The sequence below is a fragment of the Staurois parvus genome, unplaced genomic scaffold, assembly GCF_062004578.1.
Source record: "Staurois parvus isolate SC_StPar_1 unplaced genomic scaffold, SC_StPar_1.0 ptg000136l, whole genome shotgun sequence".
In the NCBI taxonomy this organism is placed as follows: domain Eukaryota; kingdom Metazoa; phylum Chordata; class Amphibia; order Anura; family Ranidae; genus Staurois; species Staurois parvus.
Window position 1 is genome coordinate 6,599,524 of NW_028317932.1, and position 24,692 is coordinate 6,624,215.

The 24,692-nt window shown below is 39.9% G+C and overlaps 1 protein-coding gene across 1 annotated transcript in view; it reads left to right on the plus strand.

Annotated features, from left to right (window-relative positions):
• RAPGEF5 (Rap guanine nucleotide exchange factor 5) overlaps positions 1–24,692 on the plus strand; it is a 393,851-nt gene that overhangs the window by 309,750 nt on the left and 59,409 nt on the right. The window contains exons 10-12 of the mRNA XM_089673151.1: positions 21–136; positions 501–589; positions 23,877–23,955. Of these exons, the coding sequence (XP_089529277.1) occupies positions 21–136; positions 501–589; positions 23,877–23,955 (284 nt within the window). The remainder of the gene's footprint in view (positions 1–20; positions 137–500; positions 590–23,876; positions 23,956–24,692) is intronic.

The following is a 24,692-nucleotide window of genomic DNA, read 5'->3' on the forward strand; positions in this document are numbered from 1 at the left end:
CCATTCTTGTCTGAAAACAGGATGAAGAAGGAACCACAGTACAAGTGAGAGAACAGGACCAAGATGTTCTGGTGCTTAAGAAAGTGTCGTCAGAGAGGCCAGCCTCCACAGCAGGGAGTGGCGAGACTGATTGGAGGTAAGAGTTTTTCCTCTAGGCATACAGACACACACAGACAGTCAGGCTTAGGCTGACTGCAGAACACTCAGCTGGCAGATGGATTTAGCTAGCAAAGACAGATCTGTTTTGGGAATACACTGCACATTATAGGGGATGCCCTTTGTCACTGAAACACCACAATGGGAAGCTCAAAGCTGAGGGTCTTTGATGGCCATATGGACAAGAAGCCATCATCGGCTTTCACTGTCAGGGAGTTTCCTTTGCCCACATTTGATGTGCCTTATTTTAAATACATTGATGAGGAGGATGAGGAGGACGAGTGGAGCAGCCGCTCGCAGTCCTCTACCGAGGATGACTCTGTAGACTCTCTGCTTTCTGACAGGTACATGGTGGTGTCTGGGACTCCGGAGAAGATTTTGGAGCATCTCCTGAATGACCTGCACCTGGATGAGGTACAAGACAAAGAGACAGGTACGATACAAAAAACAGCTGCTGCTTTGCTTCTTTTCTAATGCCAACTGCAAAGAAGATATGCATGTAACAATATGGGCACAGAATATACATTTCTTTATTGTACTAGGCTGACAAAAGATGGTGTAGTTATCATAACAAACTACTAGTATGTTAAACACATCTTAAGATTTCATTATGACATCACGTTATTTTGTGATGAGCAGTCCATTACAGAGGAATGTTTGTTTTGTGAAACAATTACTGCTGAAGTTATTTATGTCTTTTACCAAAAACACAGCAGGAAACAAATGCTGCTGCAGAACCTCTTGAGGTAAATATGTATGCATCATCTCAGATCATCTTGACCTTATGGACTTTCATGATATGGACTACTTGTAGTAATTTAATTTTCTAACTATATCTCCAGTAAAGTGCCATGTATGCTAGTGCTGTTTGTAGAAGGTAAAAATTAAGGCCTCATTGTCTCATACTGACACTAGCAAGTGCATTGAAAAAGACAGTACATAGAAAAAAATTATGAAGTTCGATATAATCTATAGCATGCGATTAGATTTCACCTTTCATTATGTCAGAGGGATCACAGCAATGAAAAAGGCAGAAGTACAGTAATCTATATCAACAAATATTTCCTTTTACACCAATTAAAGGTGAAATTTGGTGCTGTGGTTTACTGCACTTTGAACATTTATAATAACTGTATTAAAAAAATTGAATAGTTATTTTGTAATCTATTTAGATTGTAAACTCACATGCACAGGGCCTTCTCTTCCTCCTTTGTCGACTCTTTGTACCTTTTTGCTTGGATTCTGAAAACCTTGTACTGTTGTATAGTACTGCAAATCATACTAGCACTCTATAAATGATACATAATATATAGAAAGGATAATATAATGTGTTTGAAGTAGTCAGTCAGTATTCAGTTAGGTTTCTGCTCCATCCTGCTGATGAGTCTGCAGTGCATAGGTCCTAGATTGCATTGCTGGTATCCCCAGGAATTTCAAAAAGCCAGCATCAAGGATGTTAGCACTTGCACAGGTCATAGAGTGGATTTAGAGAGTGCCTGTCCTGCGTCTTCTGTCATTTCATTATCTTCTGCACAACATCTGTATTGACTGGAGGCTGTCATGCACGCAAATTAACTTGTAAACCTGTGAAGCTTGCTTTTCCTGCACGTGTCTTAAAGAACTGTGCATCAACCACAGCAGGAGCTTATAGTGATCTCTTTGTGAGAAAATACTGATTTCAAAAGTGAGATGCCTAATTTACAGGATGACAAAAGAGACCTGGAAAGTTTCAAAGTTCTGTTGACTATAAGTCATCATGCCCTGCTATCAAGCTGCTCCAGCTGATCATAATGTTTAGATTTGTTTCTGTCAACCCCCTAGCGACTGTTTCGGAGCAGTAGCAGTGACAACAAAAGCTAAACACAATTAATTATTAAATAGCAGCTTTTTCTACGTTAATCCCTGTACAATTTGTTTTTTTCCTTCATTAATGTTAGAACATGCAAGAATTATTTGTAGTTATTTCTCTCTGTGCATGCTAGCAGCAAAATGAGGGTGGTAATGTAATTAGTGTTTTATTGTAATATAGTATTGGTTCGGGCAAGGTGACCCCCTTTTCTAGATGGTTGATAAACAATTTGAGAGATAAACCTGGCAGCATCATTTGAGAGATGCTGGCAGTTGGGCATCCCCCTTGTTTTTTCATTATCTGCGTTATCCTTTATTGTCTATTGTTTCGCTCAGGCCATCTCTGGAGAAACTGTTGTCGATTCTGCAGCATGTTGGCTTTCCTCTGTGTCTTGTATCTGCTGTTCTTCCCTGCACTTTGCTGACTGGCAAATCATTTAAACATAGCCTGTTTAACAGATAACTGTGTTCAGTTCTTCATTTCTTGCAGCCTCAGTAGGAGAACTAATACTGTAGTTTAATGATGTCTGTAATGTAGCCCAGATTTTTTTTTAATCCAAGCTAAGAGTTCTAATTTTAATGCTGGCTGTTTTTTATTTGGGATGTGAATGAGTTACATGAACAGTGTCTTCCCAGCATTGTGTTATTTCGGGAATTGTTTTGTTGGTTTGGTTTCTGGAATGCAGCAGTACATAGTTTTTTTTGTATGGTGAACACAGACCAGAGTGGAGTGGTCCCCCTGTAGAAATGTGATTACATGATGATGATATGCGTAGACAGACTGCCCTCTGCTACCCGTGGGAAATAACAGGACAAATCAGTGCAAGAAACATCCATCCATTTTTCTGTATTCCTGACAGAGATTGAGTAGCTGGGAATAGTACTCTATATAATTACTACCTCCAGATTCCCTTATACTTTTAATGTCACAGGTTGACTCCATCAAAATGCTGATATTTTATGTGTGTTTTGGTGAGCTGGATCACAAGCTGACTTTACTTAGTTACAAAATGTCCCACCATAAGTTCCTGGCTTTGGATATTGTCACGCATCATGTTGCATTAACAGTAATACAAAATGGCAAAAAAGTAATATTTGCTAACCACAGACATTTAGTGAAAAACACAAGAGTCCATTATAGACAGAAGTATCATTCATCTCATATAAAGGAAATTTTATGTTGGATGTAATGTTCTGACAGTTCTTTTTCTGAATATTCTCAGTACCTGGCTGTTTACACTAATCCGATATCTCCAATATATTCAGTCACAGACCTGGAGCAAACATGTTTATCAGAAGTTCTGACTTCATTCTGACTTTTTACATGCTGCATGCTTGTTCTGTAACCCAAAGTAATGAAGCCAGCAGCAGCCAGGGAACAAGTAAACTGACAAGGAAGTTAGCAATCATAGATCCCTTGTTGCCCTAAGTCCAGTTTTCCTCTTCAGTTTTGCTTAGAATTACAAAAAATCAGTCATTGTTAATAATGCACTAAAATGGTCCTAAATCAAATAAAATGTAACAGAAATGGAAACTGAAATGCCATACAACTGCTAAGAGGTCCAGATACAGCTGTATTCTAATAAAAGTCAGAGGGACAAGTCAAAAAGTAGCCAGCGTGTTTCAGGGTTTCTCCCTTCATCATGGCTTGAAAACTGTGTGAATAGACTAGAAGTGAACTTGACCTTTTGTGTTATTACAAAGTGATTACAGGCACAGGCCTTGTCAGCAGCTGGTTTGCTTTATGTTCTTCTGATAGCGTATGAAAATGCACAGTGTATGAAGTTTTGACTGGTCACAAAATTAATATTCAGGTCTGTTCTATACGATGGTTGTTAGAGGAGAAGTGAATCAGTCAAAAGATCCCGTTTGAGATGTGTCAGAAATCCGCTGAGCCTACTATGGGAAGCACAGGCCTTGGTGATCGTGAAAGGAACATAGCCCGGAACACAGCCCTAGTTGTCTACAACAAGGCACCTACAAGTGGGTGTTTGATGATAATTCGTAAGTCCAGGTAGCTAGATAGCAAGGAAACCCAGTCAGTGGTGACTCGGTTAGTGTTTATTCTAGTTTGACCAAGGATTACAAATCAAACTATGTACACCAGTAAACCAGTTTGGCTTTCTGGGTTTCCTTGTGGTATTTGACTGGGTCTGGGAAACATATTCCCCCTTTCAGCTTTGGGAGAGTCACAACAGATCTTTTTCATGTAGCTGGTTTTCTGCCATGTGCACCCGGAACCTGGTTCTCAGATCTCCCAAGAACCCTATCAGGAGTTTCACTGGGAGGGCTTGAAGAAGGAATAGCAAGCTTGGCAGAATATTCATTTTGAGGATGCTTTTTGGTCAAACCAAGTAAACGCTTCCTGTTCCACTGTTGTAGGACATGCTTGATTGTCTTGGCCAAGAGGTAAGATTTAGCTAAAAGAAATAAAGTATATTGAGATTACAGTTTCTAAGTAGTGCATATGGAAGATGGACTACTATATCACTGGTTTTAAATAAGGTTTATTTAAAATAAATGTAACACTAAGCATACAAGTAATGTTTCTAGAGTTTAGCTACCATAAGCAGCTAATCATTTTATTACTCTTTGGATATGTATTAGCAGCATTACCAGGTATCACGGAAACTGGGGCGTTTTTTACCTTAATGCATAAAATGCATTAGGATAAAAAAAAATTTTTGACTTTGGAAGCACTTAAGCTTCAATAGTCTGTCTTTCTGATTCATATTGATGTAATTTGTCTTTTGTTTTAAAGATGTGTTAGGTTAGAGGCCTGTTGGTTAGCAGTAAATAGGTAACATGCCACAGAGAAAGGGATGACAGATTAATTATGGGTCAGTCTAGTGCTGATGTGAGGCTGTATTCCTAGGATGTTGTGGCATTTTCACAAATCTGTCTAAACACAAAATTTCCAAAGTTGGTAAAAGGCAGAAACCACATACGGTAGTTCTTGTCTGATCTATTCTCCGCGTTATGCAGGGTTCCATAGCTGTTGAAATGCTTGTGCATGAAATAAGCTTGTAACATTTAGAGAAAATAAACATAACAAATAGTCTGAGAAAGGATGTGGCAGAATGAGGATACTCTGGGCAACAGGAACATATTTTTCTTTAGACACACTCATTTGTTTGTATTACATGAAACCAATAACTTCTACAGTGTATTAAAATGGTGTCATCTCTGTACTGAAGCAGCTTACAATCTAAAATACATTTATAATAACCACAGGCACACACACATATCCTCAGACCTTTCTGTATGCATAATGTGATTATGTGATAAAATCGGCATTGGCAAAACAGGAAAACATGAAAAGCCACACAATTAATGTTCCTGGGGGGGGGGGGGGGGATTCAGGACACCACACTATGGTATCAGTGCTATCCACCACATCATCATGTTGTCCTATTGAGAGTGAATCTGTTATTTTTTTTTCTTTAAAATACCAAACATGGTATACTCACCTGCTCTGTGCAATGATTTTGCACAGAGCAGCCTGAATCCTCTCCTCTCGGGTCACCCACTGGTGCTCATAGCTCCTGCCCATTTCCGAGTGCCCCCATAGCAAGCAGCTATTGACACAGACACCAGGACTCTGCACTTCTCCTTCATCACTGGCTGTGTTTGACAACAGCAGGAGCCAATGGCTCCCTCTGCTGTCTCTGAGCAAATGAGGGAAGAGAAAGCAGAGAGATTCTTGAGCGCATCGCTGGATTGTGGTCAGGTAAGTATAAGGTTGAGGGGTGGGGGGCTTAAAATGCATTAAGGTTAAAAAACCTTCTGCCTTTAGAACCACTTTAAGGCCTGATATTCCTATTTATAACTTGCTCACACAAGACTGCTTACTAAATTATTGCCATAGTATTGGGTGAAATAATTTTTCTTTTTTTTAAGCAATGTGCGTTTGAAATATCCTAGAAGATAAAAGTATGTTTGACATTCATGAAACAGCGCGTCGTGGTAAGCCATCGCTCTGTGTTAACCTTACCTCTAAGTGTACTGGTAGATCTTGCTTCAGTAGATAATGCATTAAAATGGCAGAAACTACAGTCAGGTCCATAAATATTGGGACATTGACACAATTCTAACATTTTTGGCTCTATACACCACCACAATGGATTTGAAATGAAACAAACAAAATGTGCTTTAACTGCAGACTGTCAGCTTTAATTTGAGGGTATTTACATCCAAATCAGGTGAACGGTGTAGGAATTACAAAAGTTTGCATATGTGCCTCCCACTTGTTAAGGGACCAAAAGTAATGGGACAGAATAATAATCATAAATCAAACTTTCACTTTTTAATACTTGGTTGCAAATCCTTTGCAGTCAATTACATCCTGAAGTCTGAAATGCAGAGACATCACCAGACGCTGGGTTTCATCCCTGGTGATGCTCTGCCAGGCCTCTACTGCAACTGTCTTCAGTTCCTGCTTGTTCTTGGGGCATTTTCCCTTCAGTTTTGTCTTCAGCAAGTGAAATGCATGCTCAATCGGATTCAGGTCAGGTGATTGACTTGGCCATTGCATAACATTCCACTTCTTTCCCTTAAAAAACTCTTTGGTTGCTTTTGCAGTCTGCTTTGGGTCATTGTCCATCTGCACTGTGAAGCGGCATCCCATGAGTTCTGAAGCATTTGGCTGAATATGAGCAGATAATATTCCCTGAAACACTTCAGAATTCATCCTGCTGCTTTTGTCAGCAGTCACATCATCAATAAATACAAGAGAACCAGTTCCATTGGCAGCCATACATGCCCACGCCATGACACTACCACCACCATGCTTCACTGATGAGGTGGTATGCTTAGGATCATGAGCAGTTCCTTTCCTTCTCCATACTCTTCTCTTCCCATCACTCTGGTACAAGTTGATCTTGGTCTCATCTGTCCATAAGATGTTGTTCCAGAACTGTGAAGGCTTTTTTAGTTGTCGTTTGGCAAACTCTAACCTGGCCTTCCTGTTTTTGAGGCTCACCAATGGTTTACATCTTGTGGTGAACCCTCTGTATTCACTCTGGTGAAGTCTTCTCTTGATTGTTGACTTTGACACACATACACCTACCTCCTGGAGAGTGTTCTTGATCTGGCCAACTGTTGTGAAGGGTGTTTTCTTCACCAGGGAAAGAATTCTTCGGTCATCCACCACAGTTGTTTTCCGTGGTCTTCTGGGTCTTTTGGTGTTGCTGAGCTCACCGGTGCGTTCCTTCTTTTTAAGAATGTTCCAAACAGTTGTTTTGGCCACGCCTAATGTTTTTGCTATCTCTCTGATGGGTTTGTTTTGTATTTTTCAGCCTAATGATGGCTTGCTTCACTGATAGTGACAGCTCTTTGGATCTCATCTTGAGAGTTGACAGCAACAGATTCCAAATGCAAATAGCACACTTGAAATGAACTCTGGACCTTTTATCTGCTCATTGTAATTGGGATAATGAGGGAATAACACACACCTGGCCATGGAACATGGAACAGAAGCCAATTGTCCCATTACTTTTGGTCTCTTAACAAGTGGGAGGCACATATGCAAACTGTTGTAATTCCTACACCGTTTACCTGATTTGGATGTAAATACCCTCAAATTAAAGCTGACAGTCTGCAGTTAAAGCACATCTTGTTTGTTTCATTTCAAATCCATTGTGGGGGTGTATAGAGCCAAAAATTTTAGAATTGTGTCGATGTCCCAATATTTATGGACCTGACTGTATATCTAAAATGATTAACTTGTGTTTGGATTTTCTCTGTGGCTTTCAGATTTAAAGACAGTAGGGCCTTTGCATCTTCCTAGTTTAATTGGGTTTATTTATCTATTATTCAGTAACCTCTATTGTTTAGTATACATCCTAGACTTAGTTTAAAACTTGATTTGTGCTTTTTGAAAAATGTTTAAAGGTGCATTGCAGTCAGAAATACAAATTAAACCTTGAAATGCATACAGGAAACAGCCTTTCTGCTCAGTAATTTAGTATACTATACCCTTAAACTGTTGTTCTGAGAACATGTTTGTGATTCCAGGGAGCTGTTCCTAAACACATCCACTGCATATTCCTTGCTGTCTTTTAGACAATCCAGTATTGCTTGGGCAAATAAATTTCAGGGGTCCTCTCAAAGAGAAATGTCAAGCAGCTCGTTAGTTTTTACCAGTATCACAAACACACATTAAATGCAATGTATATGTGGGAGTGTGGTTATGGTGTGGTTCATACAGTAGTTTGTGAGTAGAAAGCTTATGATCTGTTCTCAGCCACGAGTTATACACATTACCTTGGAGGTTCTCTTGGACCTGTTTTTGGTGAGGTTTACATTTTTAACATATTGACTGAAAACAAATCACTAGATTCCTAACAGATGAGTTTGTGTCTTCGAATTTTCATATAGAGGAGACCCTGCCACACAATATGGTGACAGTAAGCTACTGCTAAAGAGCTAAATCCCATTAGAGTGAAAAAACAAATACTCATTTATTGTTAAAGTCTGGTATTTGTCTATAGTTGGTAGCTTAAAGTGTTTCTGAAGTCTTAAGGTTTTATTTTACCTTCATGCATAATATGCATGAAGGCAAAAAAACTTCAGGGTGCAGTCCCCCCCAAATACTTACCTGAGCCCCTCTCTATCCAGCAATGTGCATGAGAGCAGAGGCTCTCCTGAGTCTCTCCCTCCTCATTGGCTGAGACACAGAAGTGGGACATATTGTCTCCCACTGCTGTCAGTCACAGCCAGTGAGGAGGGAACAGGGGGCAGGACTGAGCCACGCTCTGTGTCCTATACACACAGAGGCAGGTTGGGAGCGAGCATGCACAAGTGCCCCCAGAGCATGAAGCTTAATCTGGGGGCACTCAATAAGGGGTAGAGGCCAGGAGCACCAGCAGGGGACCTAAGAGGAAGAGTATCAGGGCTGCTCTGTGCAAAACCATTGCACCAAGCAGGTAGGTATGACATGTTTGTTATTTTAAAGTGTTACTAAACCCAGGGCCCTACAGTCACTATATCTGGTCTCCCACAGTACACAGAACATGGAAATGCAATTATTTTAGTAAATATAAACTGCTAAATACCTTTTCTCATCAGCAGTTAGAGCAGTCTTGTGACTTCTATCAATGTCCAGCTGAGCACTGGTTAAAACATGTAGGAGGAGTTTTTATTCTCTTCTCACTGCCCTATGAGATTGCATAACCCCTGACCCTCTGTCTGGACAGTGCTGATTGGCCCTGTGCTGACCACATGCACCCTCCCAAGAAAAAAAAACTCTCTAGAAGTACACACTAAACTGAACATGTGCAGAGTGTCCCCAAGGCTGTGTTCTATCAGGAGATGAAATGGAAAACGTGGAAGAAGGGCAGTATCAGAGAAGACAAGTTCAAACATAATGTTTACACAATGCAGAGGATTAACCCCTTAAGTTCCACAGTGAATATAAAAAGCATGCTTTACTGTATATACAGACTGATTTTACTGTTGTGGGTTTAGTAACACTTTAAACAAAAAAAGAAGCCTTTAGAACCATTTTAAAGTCCCTTTCTTTATGGGTATAAGCAAGTAAATACATTTAGACTCTTGCAATTCATAAAATGTTTTCTCCAGCAAACATTCCCACCCCATATTCAGTGAAGATCAGGCTGTATCTCCATTGCAGTCCATGCCAGGTAGTCTTTCTGCATTCTTTGTTATATCATGCAGATGAATAGAATTTTGAAATAAATGTTCCAATTCACCAAATCCATTTCTGACACTTATCCTTAGGTCTGTTGACATGATAGTCCACACCTCATGCAAAGAAACTGTTGTATGATTGCTCTGAAAACATTTCTGCATACTATTCTCAGCCCAGATATGACCATCTTATGGTCGTAAAAATACTGTACAATTTACTGCATTTTTATATTCATTTAACTCAAATGGAACATGCTAACAAGTAGAAGAGAGCAGAGTATTGATCTCAGCAGTCTGCTACTATTCCTTCTCTATTTACAGTCTGCTGGCGGGAAAGTTACCAAGTTATACTACTTAAATGCAGTAAATGAAAAAGGTCATGGACTTAGGGTTAGGGTGGTTAGAGACAGCCCCAGAAACTGCACGTTTTAAAAAGAAGCGAGCAGTGGAAGCTCCCATATTTATACCCTCAGAAGTTTCATTTGTCATACTGAATATGGAAATGTAGAGAGGTTCTATGGAACAAGAGAAAAAATACCAAAACAGCTGTTTCATTTTTACCAAAGCTGCAGTATGTTATGAAATCCGCATGCTGACAGGTCATCTTTAAAGGCAGTATAATTTGGTACAGATGGAACGTGCTTCTATAGCTGCCCTAGTAAAATAAGTTGCCATAGCATGCTATTACCTTGAGGCAAGCTTAATTCCTGTGCAATAAGCATAAGTCATTCCCCGTGAGCTTGTCACCATCTGACACCACAAATACCAAAGAATTCAGCTCCACTCATTCATACTGCTCTCTCCACCACCAGGGAGAAGAGACTAGGAAAGTAATTTCAAACACCAACACATCATAACGCTTTGTTCCCTCTTGTAAAAACTTGATGTGTTTAACTGTTTTTATTGTGTAACATAATAGCCTGCAGCAGAGGTAAAGAACTTGGCGCTTTCATGTTGCTGACAGATCGGCATTCCCAACTTTTGGCTACTTTCTCACCTCTGTATCAATTTACTGAACCGAGTTTTAGGTTTAAAATATATGTTAATGTACATCTGTGTTCCACACGCTTTACCTTTATTAATTTTATAAGACATTTAAAAATAGATAAGAATAGATATCAGATAGTGACATATGAAATTGCAAGGCTACTTGTTCCTCCCTCTTAGATTGTAAGCTCCAAGGAGCAGGGCCCTCCTAACCCTCTTATATTGAACTGTATTGTTGCTGTATTGTCTCCCGTTATATTGTAACGTGTTGAACAAACTGCAGGCACTATATAAATCCTGTATAATAATAATAATAACTTATCTTTAGCCGCACTCTGATTTAATATGTTGCTTACATAATATATGTATACCAACAAAGCTATTCATTAGTTTTAATTATCACCTTGGCAATTATGTAACAATCTCCTTGTATTTGCACATGTTAAATTGATGGACCTTGGGAGACCCTATGTGCTATTCTGTGGTCCTCCTAATATGATAGTCCTCCTAACATGAATATATAAATGAAGGGTAAGCAACTCTGCAATTTTGTTTGTGGGGGGAGAGGGGGCATTTGGCAAGTATGTTTTACCCCTGCTAATACCAGTTTTAAAAGTATATACTGAGCTGAATGGCCCAGTTTAAAGTTCAAGGTGAGGCACTGTGGCAAAGCCTACAACATTTAGAATAAAGCTGCCTATTGCTTTCTATGGCTTCTCACAGCAAGTCTGCTAGGAGAGTGGTCAAGCCATGGACAGAACACTGTTTAAAAAGAACACTGTCACATGCTTTTCTACATCAATTACACAAAGTTTAAGACTGTGTAGGAATAGATAACTTTTCCATTTATGTTTTTATGTTGTGGAGTAGCAAACTACCATGGTTAAACATGCGTATTACTTGAAGAATGCTTCACAGAGACTGTGCTATATTGTGAAGACTCCTTTAGGATTCAAAACTCGGGGTTTAAAATGCAGTTCCGATTCAAGGGTATGGCTTCAACCAAAGATCACTAGTGATTAATTTCTGGGACTGTAGCAAGGGGTTCTATGAGATATGCTACTCAGTAGTGCATGTTTGACATGTAATTGTACAGTGTGACAGTAATACATAATTTACAAGTATAATATGGCTTATGGAAGTCAATTTCCACAATAGGAATATTCTATTTCAAGTAATTTTGGTTGGTCTTGTGGTGCAATGGGAAACTGATAGTAGTATTGAAACCCAGGAGCCCAGTATGCAAAGATAACTTCGGTACCACTGTAAGCTGTGCTAAATACAGACATTTGAACTTTAGTGAATTACTCCATTTTCACCAGTGAAATCACTCAGCATTGCCCAGAATCAAATGCTTGTTTTTTCCATTTCATATGTGACATTTTGTCTATAGCCTAATTGATACTCTTTTTTTTTTTTTCACTTTTCTGTTTTCCACTAAGCTATTTCCAAGTAATTGCCTCTTGGTTTCCCATTCTAGTAGCTGCACGTTTCAGTATAGCTTACGCCAGGCATTGACTCCCCAGCCATTAATTGCTTATATACTATTGCTATCGCTGCAGTCATAGATCTAGCTCTAGCTAACAACTAGCGCAATGCACAGAACTTCCTGTCATTATTGCTCAGTAATAACAGGCAAAATACTAATTGTAACATTAAATCACAATTTAAGCACTTAAATGTGGCTTTTTTAAAGTGTAGTACTTTCGCTTCAAGTTGTTCTTTTAATACAATATAAATGACCTAAATGTGATGGTGTATCACTGCAAGTGCTGACATGGCATCCTAGTGTGAATAATCAAGATGAAAGGAAAGTTGTCAAGGTCAGCTCCAAGCTTTTTGCTTTATTAGTAATGAATTAACTAATGATGCGGTGTTCTATGAATGGGTTTTCTTAGTGAATACCTAAGGGATGGGATGGTTATATGTGCCTATTACTTTTAGCTATCTCAAATATTTATGCAATGACATCAGTTGTTTATATTTGTTTTGTCATATGTACATCCTGTGCAGATGTACTCTATATGTACAAAAAGTCCTGACCGTCAAAGCTATATAAGGCATTAACTGGAGTTGCCCACCCCTCTTTGATTATAACAGCCTCTGCTCTTTTTTGGGAAGACTTTGCAAAAGATTTTAGTGTGTGTCTCAGAGATTGTGTGCCTGTTCAATTAAAAGAGCATTGTGAGGTCAAGTACTGATCTTGAATGTGAAGAGCTGCTGCATAATCAGTGTTCCAGAGGTCTTCAGTAGGTTTGAGGTTAGGGATTTGTGCAGGTTTCACAGGTCCCTCCAGACCAACTTGTCAAAGTACTGTATGTCTCTATGAAGCTGGTCTTTACCCTGTGCAGGCATGCTGGAACAGACCCATAACAGAGGACATAACAGAACCATAAACCTTTACCATCTTGAGTGTATCACACCACATAAACTACTTTAGAAGAGATGTTAATATTTATTAACCCAGCCATTCACAGGTAGTGAGTGAGATCAAGTATGACAGGTACATCATAGGATTAATGTGACATCATTGATGACATTAAAGTGGAAGTCAAGGCTTTTCCTAACTATGATTAATCCTGCTTCCACAACCATTTTAACCCATATTTTAAATACTCTGTCAAGAGAAGAAGTGTAAACTTAACTATTCTGAGGATGCTCCAATGTTGATAAGTTATAATAGGTGAATTTTTTTCAACGGTTAAAGGCTGCTCTTCAGGCTTGGAACCCTTGAGACAACTAAACTCTATCCCTAACCTTGGTGTTACCAGTATCTATATATATCTATAGACTTCTTAACCTTTAGCCCTGCTGCGGGCAAGCAGCAGGGCTCACCTATCAGGTAGAAGCATTCAGGCAGCTGCGATGCCACCTGATTGCTTCCACACAGCGCACTAAAGTGTCAGCCTCCGCCCCCCTGCCCGCTATGTCTCCCTGGCTCCGCTTGCCCATCTGCAGGCCTAGGACTGTTCAGCGGGCACTGGTGGGCATAGGGGAGGGAAGAGAGTAGACACATCCGCTCCCCTTCTTGTTCTGACTCAGAAGTGACGTAATGTTACTTCCATGGGCCCCGTTGACAGATTTCCCGGCCATCAAGACTGAGAAAAAATGTAATGCAGTGCGATGTACACTGCATTACATCCAGTGGAGTATAGGGGAGTCATGCAGGGTTTTAGACTCTGGATGTCTCAATAAAGAGAACCTGTCACCAAAATTCATCACATCGGGGACTTTTGGTGCCCGATGTGATGAAAAAAAAGTTAAATAAAACAAAGAATTGTAACAAATTAAAGTTACACCCAAACACATAACCCCCCCCCCCCGCCCCCCAAAACGTTTGAGGCCCCAACACCCGCACATATATCCGCACGTACAAACATAAAAGCACAAGCTGGGGCACCTATGCATGAAAACGTTGATTGTGATACACGTTACATATCTCCGCGAATGCCAGAATGAGAGCAATAATTCCAGCACCAGGCCTCCTCTGTAACAATAAACTGATGACCAGTAAGGGACTTTAAAAGCGTTGATTATAGAAAATATAGGGTACTAAAGTTTTTTACCATTTCACAAGCTCATGCAAATTTGAGGATTGACATGTTGGATATCTATTTACTTGGTGCAACCTCATCTTTTGCATTTTACCAAAAAATTAGGTAATCCTATATCTTTTTTGTGCCCTAAAATTAACTTACATGTATTTTTTACTGAATGTTTGTGTTTCCTAGATCTTTGTGGTAATATCATGTGACATATAAAATTGTAACTACCACTATTTTATTCTCTAGGGTGTCTGCTTTCTGAAATTCTATAATGTTTGGAGGTTTTGTGTAGTCTTCAGGCCTAAAATTATTTTTTTAAATGTGTGAAAAAAATTCAAAAATGGCTCTCACAGCGAAAGGGATAAAGGATATGCTCGACACTCCCCTTTCCTAACGAGCACCCAATCGGTGCTCATTGCACGGCAAGGTTCTCTCCCCCCCCCCCCCCCCCCCAGAGTCCCCAAGTGTGGTGCTGGAGGTGAGGAGAAGATAAACGACACAATGTTAAAAATATTAAAGGTTTAAATTGCCATAAAGCCTCTTTTGCTTTTAAAATCCCCAGACATTCCTAAAAGCACCTCAAATTTAAATATGGTTTTGGTTAAATTGTATTTTTTTTTATCTGAACAGGTAGATTATCTTGAGGGACAAGTAGACTGGGACACCAGTTTAGTCTCTTGACAAATAGTTTTTCAAAAATGTCCACAACCCTTTATAGGCATCACCAGAGAAGGGGTATATGGTGGTGCCTCAGTCTAGAAAGATCCATCCTCTTCTTAACTTTCTGTATTTATATTGAAAGGCAACAGGAGGCTTGGGGAGCCACTCATCAAAAACACAGAGGGCCTGGGCCCTGTCAGACACATTTTCTCCAATATATCAGAGCACCTTAGAAACCCACAGGCCCTTGTCTTACAACTACAGCCCTGGCCAAAAGTTTTGAGAATGACACAAACATAATTTTCACAAAATCTGCTGCTTCAGTGTTTTTAGATCTTTTTGTCAGATGTTACAATTATAAACTGATGTATAATTACAAGCATTTCATAAATGTCAAAGGCTTTTACTGACAATTACATTAAGTTTATGCACAGAGCCAGTGTTGACCTTTCTTTTTCAAGACCTCTGCAAATTGCCCTGGCATGCTGTCAACTTCTGGGCCACATCCTGACTGATGGCAGCCCATTCTTGTATAATGCTTGGAGCTTGTCAGAATTTGTGGGGGATTTTTTGTTCACTTGCCTCTTGAGGATTGACCACAAATTCTCAGTGGGATTAAGATCTAGGGAGTTTCCTGGCCATGGACCCAACATTTTGATGTTTTGTTCCCCAAGACACTTAGTTATCACTTTTGCCTTATGCCTTAAGATGCTCCATTATTCTTATAATATATATATATAGCCATCGTTCATCACCATACTGTTCTTGGATGGTTGGGAGAAGTTGCTTTCAGAGGATGTTTTTGTACCATTCTTTATTCATGGCTGTGTTCTTTGTGAGTTAGTCCACTCCCTTGATTGAGAAGCAACCCCACACATGGTCTCAGGATGCTTTACTGTTGGCATGACACAGGACTGATGGTAACGCTCACCTTTTCTTCTCTGGACAAGTTTTTTTCTGGATGCCCCAAACAACTGGAAAGGGGATTCATCAGAGAAAATTACTTTACACCAGTCCTTAGCTGTTCAATCCCTGTACCTTTTGCAGAATATCTGTCTATCCTTGATGTTTTTTCTGGAGAGAAGTGGCTTTTTTGCTGCCCTTCTTGACACCAGGCCATCCTCCAAAAGTCTTTTCCTCACTGTGCATGCATATGCACTGATACCTGCCTGCTGCCATTCCTGAGCAAGCTCTTCACTGGTGGTGCTCTGATCCTGCAGCTGAATCAACTTTAGGAGACTGTCCTGGCACTTGCTGGACTTTCTTGGGCCCTGAAGCCTTCTTCACAATTGAACCTCTCTCCTTGAGGTTCTTAATGATCCGATAAATGCTTGATTCAGGTGAAATCTTAGTAGCAGCAATATCCTTGCCTGTAAATCCCTTTTTGTACAAATCAGTGATGACTTCACGTGTTTTCTTGCAGGTAAATTATGATTTGTGTCATTCTCAAAGCTTTTGGCCAGGGTTGTATACCTGTTCCCTTTCATTAGGCTTGCTCCTGCAAATGCCATCATTGTGGTAGGTACAATAAAAACATTGGTGCTTTTGGCACACGTAAAGGGTACCTCCACATTATTCATGATGAATTCCTTAATTTGGGGCAGAGTGTATCTGAGAGTCTTTCTAAACAAGCTGAACCAGAGATGTTATACAGCGAAAAAGGCCCTCATTATCAGCAATATATCAGTATTGCTCAAAATGTCCACATCCTATCCCTCTAGCATCACATATGATTTTCAGTGCATGAGTCAACTCTGTGCTCCAGGTTTGTAACTTGCAGCATGTTATTGCATTTTAAATATCATTAAATTAGTGTTTTGAAAGAAGTACATCTAATCACACTTAAAGGAACCATTCCTTACTGAACATGTTTCTTTAGTACTCTAATAATTACTTAACCACTATCCTACAGGGCACTTATACCCCCTTCCTGCCCAGGTCAATTTACAGCTTTCAGCGCTGTCACACTTTGAATGACAATTGCGTGGTCATACAACACTGTACCCATATGCAATTTTTATCATTTTTGTGTGACAGTGCTTTATTTTGGTGGTATTTAATCACCTCTGGGTTTTTTATTTTTTCTTAAACAAACCAAAAATCACTGAAAATGCTGAAAAAGTTTTTTCTTTGTTTTTGTTATAAAATTTTGTAAATAAGCGATTTTTCTCCTTCACTGATGTGCACTAATGAGGCTGCGGTGATGGGCACTGATAGGCTGCACTGATGGACACTGATAGGTGGCACTGATGGGCACTGATAAGGAGGCACTGGTAGGTGACACTGATGGGCATTGACAGACATCACTGATGGGCACTGATAGGCGGCACTGACAGGCAGCACTGACTGGCACTGTTAGGCGGCACTGACTGGCACTGTTAGGTGGCACTGACTGGCACTGTTAGGCGGCACTGATAGGCAGCACTGACGGGCACTGATAGGCGGCACTGATGCACACGGATAGGCGGCACTGACTGGTACTGTTAGGTGGCACTGACTGGCACTGTTAGGCGGCACTGATAGGCAGCACTGACGGGCGGCACTGATGCATACTGATAGGCGGCATTGACTGGCACTGATAGGCAGAACTGACTGGCACTGATAGGTGGCACTGACTGGCACTGATGGGAGACACTGAAAGGCAGCTCAGATGGGCACTGATATGTGGCATTGATGTGGTACTGATGGGCACTGAAATTTGCCACGGATGTGGTACTGATGGGCACTGGCAGGTGGCATGGATGAGCACTGAGAGCTGGCACTGATGGACACTGACAGGTGGCGCTACTGGGGCTACACAGATCATCAGGGCACACTGATCATCAGTGCTGTGATGATCTGTGTAGATGTCCCCTCCGAGGAATGCCGATTACCGGCTCTCCTCTCCTCGCGAGCTGTCAACGTGACAGCTCATGGGTTGAGAAATGCCGATAACCAGCATTTCCCTGTTTACATGTGATCAGCTGTGATTGGACACAGCTGATCACATGACCGAGCAGACATCTTCGGCTCTTTCCGTGGATCGGTGATCTGCTGTGTCCAAGGGACACAGCTCACCGCCACACGCTCCGGGAGCCGCGCATGCGCGGTTAGAATGGGAGGACGTCATATGACGTCCTCCCAGAACAAAAGAACCACCTTGCTTCCGTCATATTACTATATGGTGGGCGGGAGGTGGTTAAAGTGGAACTTTGGTCAGAAAATTAAGCTCTGCTAGATCACTTCATGCTGGTCCCTATTTCGGGTATAGCTATGCAAAACATTAAAAATAAGTACATATGCTGTTTAAACTCCAGTAATACACTGTCTCAACCTGCTCTGCACATGCTCAATTGCTCTCTATTTTGTAGGCACTGTGCTGAAAATATGAAGGCCAATCTGCTGACAGCCTCAATATTTACTGCTGCTCAGGGGCTCTGGGCTTTAGCAAACTGGCAGTCTCTAGCAAGAAGAAACAGGAGAAATGCTAGAGACAATTTACAGCACACACTAATGTTGGTAGCATTATTATTGTGGAATATTTGTTCCTTGCTAAAGAACATATTGTTTATCAAGTTCTGCTGGGTAAAGTCCCTCTTAAATACTAGTGCTATGTTGCAGAACAAGCCATTGCATTGTGGCCCATAGAAATCAGTAGACCAACAATCCCACTCTGCCCTCAAGTTAAAATACAGTATATGAGCATTTGTGTAAAATATGTCTAGTGCTATTGCAAAACTGTATTGATTCCATTATATGCAGTGGGTACTTTAGGAGCCTATAATGGAACAAGATAATAACAAATATTTTTTTGCAATTGATGTCCTGCTTTTTAATATCAAAATTGCTGTAAAGGTGAAGTCAGGTTCTCAAAGCTTTATGTATTTGGTAAAACCATTTTTTTTTTGTGCCCATTAGAATTTAAAGAGAGATTATTGGCATGTTATTAAATAAGACAGCAACTGCCAATAGGCGTATAACTAATGTTTCTTCATAAAGCAGTATGTTTTTGTTGAGTGCCAAGAGGCTGTTACATAAGACATGACTGTTTCCAGCACACACCTTCCAAACTGAACAAGGAGACAGAGACCAGGCAAGGACTTGTCACTTTCCGTATATAGCTGTAAGCTGTTTTCACTTGCTGCCACTTCAGCTCCTTCAATTATTCTGCTGTACATAGTGGAGAGCCTGATGATATTTTGACTTGGGGCAAGGTGCCATTTTTATCTGTCAAATTCAGGAACAATCACTAGGGTGACAGAGAAACGTACAGATTCATTTATAGAACTGTGTATACACATCTCTCGACAGTCCTACTGCAAAGTTTACATTGTGACTGTTACAGAGGTCAAGCTATGTCCCTGCCAGGTCCTCTTTTTGAGAAGTGGCTTGAGTGGTACAGATCACCCAACCCTGCCAGAAGGTAGAAATGCCACATATTAAATAGAACAAGTGCCATACATACTTGTTGAAGCATTCAGCACAAATGTTCAAAAAAGGTGATTCCTAAAACTCAACTTTTTATGATGGAACCCTAGATATTAGTCTATAATTGTCTAGTTCAGTAATTTTGTTTAGTTTCAGGTATAGAAAAAAGATGCTTGAATAACACATAGCTACATGTTTAAATATTGCATAAGCATAGCATAAAGATGACTGCTAATGGGTTTTTGGTGTGTGCATCGGATGGGAGGGAGAGGGATGTGGAAAAGTATAGAAGAGAAGAGAGGGCATTTGATTTTTTAAGATAAGTTCCAGAACCAGACATCTACAGTAAAATAGTAAATGTCCAGGGTTCCAGGAGACCATTGTCAGTGGACCACATTTCTAGGAACTCTCAGTATTTAGTATTTTTTCTAGCTAGGTAAGTTAAAGGATAGTTTCTAGTTCTTCTAGTCATCTAGTAGTTAGTCTGCTTATATTACTGTAAAAGTACATTGAAGCAAGTACATGATTTAGCCAGACAGTAAGTCACTGTATAAGAAATGTCAAAGATCAGACATTGGGGGATTCATTACTTGTGTGGTTTTTCCTTTCCATACTTTTCCTATCTTGTTTCTTTTCTTTTAAATATTTCATACTTTTATATAATTCATTTATTATGTCAGCCTGTGTGGTAAACGTCTGCGTTTACAGGAGTATTTGAAAAGGAGCATCTACAGGCAGAGAAAAAAAACACACCAAAGGTTCGTTTTGAAGAAAAAAAAATTGTGTTGATGTATGTGAGGCCCCATTCACATCTGGCATTTTGTGATCTTGGGCAGAATCGCTGTAATTCTGCCTGCGATCCGAAATCGCACTGCAATAATGACAAAACTCCCCACACCTGTGTTTTTTTGCAGTTTTACTGGATTGTCAACATCTGAAGCTCGCTGCTCAATAAGAAGCAGGATCTTTTTTTAAACGGCAAGCTTTGCATATTGCGGTTTGCCACGATTGCTGCACGTCAAAACCACAACACGTTTAGGTACCATTAAAAATGAATGGCACCCGAACAGGTGTGGTATGTTTTGTCATTATTGCAGTATGATTTGGACAGAATCACAACAATTCTGACGGAGATCACAAAACGCCAGATGTGAATAGGGCCTTAATGTATTCTAATGTCCAGAAAAAAATTAATATTCTGGCCAGTAGAATGCATTTATACACAAACGCCACATGTGCATAAATGCACGTAAATATGCTCATACATATTGTAACATTAGAGGCATTTTTACTGCCAGATTCTGTCAGAAAAACTGTTGCTTATTTTCATAAGCTCTTGTGCAGGAGGCCTAAAAGAGTAGATTAACATAACAAGGGAAGTGGTGGAGGAGGCAATATAGTGTGAACTGTAAATGTTTCAATTTACATAGGTAGACAAAAATACTAAACTGTAAAAGATGACAGGGTGATGGGTAATTTGGAAATTTTAGCCTGAAGGGTGTAACATAAGAGAAGGAGAAGGTGGCAAGTGAAACCTAAATAGGACAGAATGTCCTCTGTGAGAGTATATGATGAATGTGAGGTAGTATTTTGTAGCATGTTACTTAGATTTTATAAATAGCTAATGAAAATTGTTGTAATTTTCTAATTATTTTGAGTATATGTATATATTTTATATACATGACACATACTAAAATAGCAATTATTAAACATGTGGTCCAGCCTACCATAGCAAAATATGGAGAAGAACGCTGAGTGTAGCAGAGCACTGGTGATGTAAGTTTCAAAAGCTGTCAAGAGAGTGAATGCTGTTTGAACCCTTATAAAGAAATAATAATTGTTATGTATTTATATAAAAGGTGATTGCAGAATTGTCATAAAGGGTGCATTACTGTGCAACCCAGCATTCAACATAAACATTAGACATGAAAAAATATACCTATATATACATATTTTTGTACTGGCTTGTGGTCATTGTACTTATCATGAATATAAAATACCCAGTAGCTGGCAAATAAGCAGCACATAATGTGGCAAAGTTGAACCCCATGCAGAGACTGACAGGAGACAATGAAAGCAATAACTGAAGCTCCAACAGTGCGTAGTATCAGCAGGGAGTATGTTCTAGTTAGCAGCCTTTTCATTGCTGATACTGTGACATGTTTCTGTCTTCTTCACTGTCACAGAGAACCAATAGATTTGTTTAGGCATTTCATTGACGTGTCAGTTTCATGCTGTCAAGAAGTGGGGATTGTTAATTCTATACAATGTTAATAGAGTAATAAAAAAATATTACTGCATACAGAACTGCACTTATATGTTGAGCAGAACCTAATTTGAAAGGAGGATAGTAAACCCACTGGACCAGGCTTTTTCTGGCACTTATGCACAAGTAACCTGTAATAATCAGGTTTTTTTTTGCTAGAAAATCACTTAAAACCCCCAAACATAAGGGCCCGGGCATTGTCGTGCACCAGGAGGAACCTAGGGCCCACTGCACCAGCGTAGGGTCTGACAATGGGTCCAAAGATTTAATCCCGATACCTAATGGCCATCAGGGTGCCATTGTCTAGCCTGTAGAGGTCTGTGCGTCCCTCCATGGATATGCCTCCCCAGACCATCACTGACCCACCACCAAAACGGTCATGCAGAATGATATTACAGGCAACATAACGTTCTCCATGGCTTCTTCAGACCCTTTTCACGTCTGTCACATGTGCACCTGTTAATTTCATTAACACCAAAGCAACTGAAACTGATTAACAACTCCCTCTGCTGCTTAACTGACCAGATCAATATCCCAGGAGTTTAATTGACTTGATGCTATAATCTGACAAAAATGTGCTCCTTTAATTTTTTTTAGCAGATTTTTTGCAAAAAACACTATTTTATTCTATAGGGCCTCTTCTTAAAATTTTTTTCAATATATATATATATATACACGTAAATATAATTTTTTTTTTTTTAAGCAGAGGCCCTAGAGAATAAAATAGTGGTTTTTGCAATTTTTTTTTATGTCACACGGCATTTGTTACACCTAGTAAATAGATACGAAACATTTCAGGCTGCACGACAATCAAGGCAGAATGGCACCACATTTACAGGTGCCATTAAAATGAATGCCAATTAAACACGCTGTTCTTCGATTTGTAATTTTAGCAGAGCGTTTTGAAATCATGGGCAGAATCGTGACAATTCTGCCTGCAATTCAAAATGCCCTAGTGTGAATGGGGCATAAAGCTCTCACATGTGGCTGCTAAGGAGCCAGACATTTCTTTCATCTTTTCAGACCAAGCTTGAGACCAAAGCTTTATCAGACATCAGGCTAATTAGGACTAAAATGATCAGTGGCACATGCCTGATGCAATGTAAAATCTTATCCCATGCATAAGACCTCGTTCACACGGGTGACTACAGTGTACACCTTGTGAGCGCTATGTTTGCCAACACAGGGATGCACAGAACACCTGCAGGCAGTTCTATTCATGTCAGTTGAGACACTGGGACTGCACAAACAAAGTCACTGCTCCCAATTTGACAGCCGTATGGGTGCACAGCCCTGAGCTCACACTGTCTGCGAGTGTACGCTGTAGTATGCCCATTTGATCAAAGCCTAATTCAGAAATTCAGTTGGTTGCAAATGTATGGCCAAAGCTATTAAAAATGTGCATTGAGGTTTATTATCTCAGTCCTAATGTTTATGGCTGTAAATTATATACTGCCTTTGAAATATGACCTGGCCATAGAAGGTATTCCATCTTACAGAATTAATAGTTTTAGCATTGTGGATTAAATGAATATTTCAAAGAAAACTAGGCAAGTCTAAGTGGTTGCAACCATTTTATGAGCTAATGAATTACTTAAATTGTGTGGGTAAATTGTGGTCATTTTCTGCACACACCTCAATTTCTGAGGTATGACGGAGGGACAGCTTTAGGCAAAATGTACGTAGGACACACCTCTGTTCCCCTCCCAGTTACACAAAGCACCCACAAGTGATTTTTTTTTTACCACTCAATTTACATGTGCTAACTTTTCAAAATGAATGCAATCATTTATAGGTTGGATGAAAATATTAGAGTTGTATCACACTTTAGGTACCTAAAATGTATGTGTTTTTCTATAGAAGTCTATATTTCAAACAAAAAAGGGACATTTAAGGAGGAAATCGGGAAAGAAGGGTTTGGTTCCAAAAGAGGAACAGTTGGGAGCTTTGCTTCAGTGTTGTTGCATTTGGAATGGACAGGCTGCATGTGCATTAATAAATTGTTTTCATCCACAATAGAAGAAGTTTGTAGAGCATATTTGTTAAGTCATCTTTGTGCAGGTGACATGTTCTCTTGAGTTATTATTCTTGATAGAGAAACATAATTGTTGTTCTAATATCTAGGTAATAAATAGATGCTTCAGACCTTATTAATAGTTTCATTGCCACGAACAGACAGCAGCCCTGCTAAATTAGGGGGATCTTTGTTGAATAATTCAGTGTTTTCCTCATGATTAATTCTCTGGGCATTATATGATGTTCCCTTTGGGCATGTTCATATACTGTTGCAGCGACAATGACTGTCCTCAGAGGCTCACACCCTCACCTTGTGGTTTTATGTTTGTGTTTTCCTGCAGATACCCTCCTGGATGACTTCCTCCTCACGTACACGGTCTTCATGACAACAGACGACTTGTGCCAAGCGCTCCTCAGACAATATCCTTAATTAACTGGAACAGTCATGCCCCTGATTCCAGAGAATGAAAAGCAGATGCCTACCATTAAAAGCAGATGACATCTGGTAAATTGCTGCAAGAGATACGCAACTGACACATTTCTCTATGATATGGTTGCACCAAATTTAAATAGTTTCGCAAAGCAGAACATTGATGAATAGGCTTGTACAACTGCCGGGTTTACAGGATTGTATAATTTCTCTTTAGGTTCCTATCTGTTAATATAATATTTAAAGCCTAAATGCAGCCAAAATCAAAAACAGAACAATCAGCAATCGAACTACAGTCAGTGGAATCTCTCCTTTGTGCAGATTCCTTTGCAGTTAGTAGTAATTCCCCTCTGTCCTGCACCCACCAACCCCTTGCTGTTTTTTTACTTCTGGTGTGGTGGGCATTAATACAACTAAAGGATGGTTACAAGCTCTCATCAAGAAAGCCTGACTATGCCCACCCTTTCCCCCTCTGGCTCCACTAGTCATAGAAGTTGTACTAGAGAGCATCTATGAATGGAACACTATCTATAAGGGGGCAGAGCTATCAATCATTTGTCCATCCTCCATTATTAACTCCTTTTCCATTTGTAGACGCTATAGTATGGTGTCTATGAATGGTGCAACTGGATGTTAAGGGTGGGCATAGTCAAGCTCTCTTGATGAGCCTGTGATAGCTCATTAGTTTTATTAACCCCCACTTCAGCAGAAAGTTATGACAGCAGGG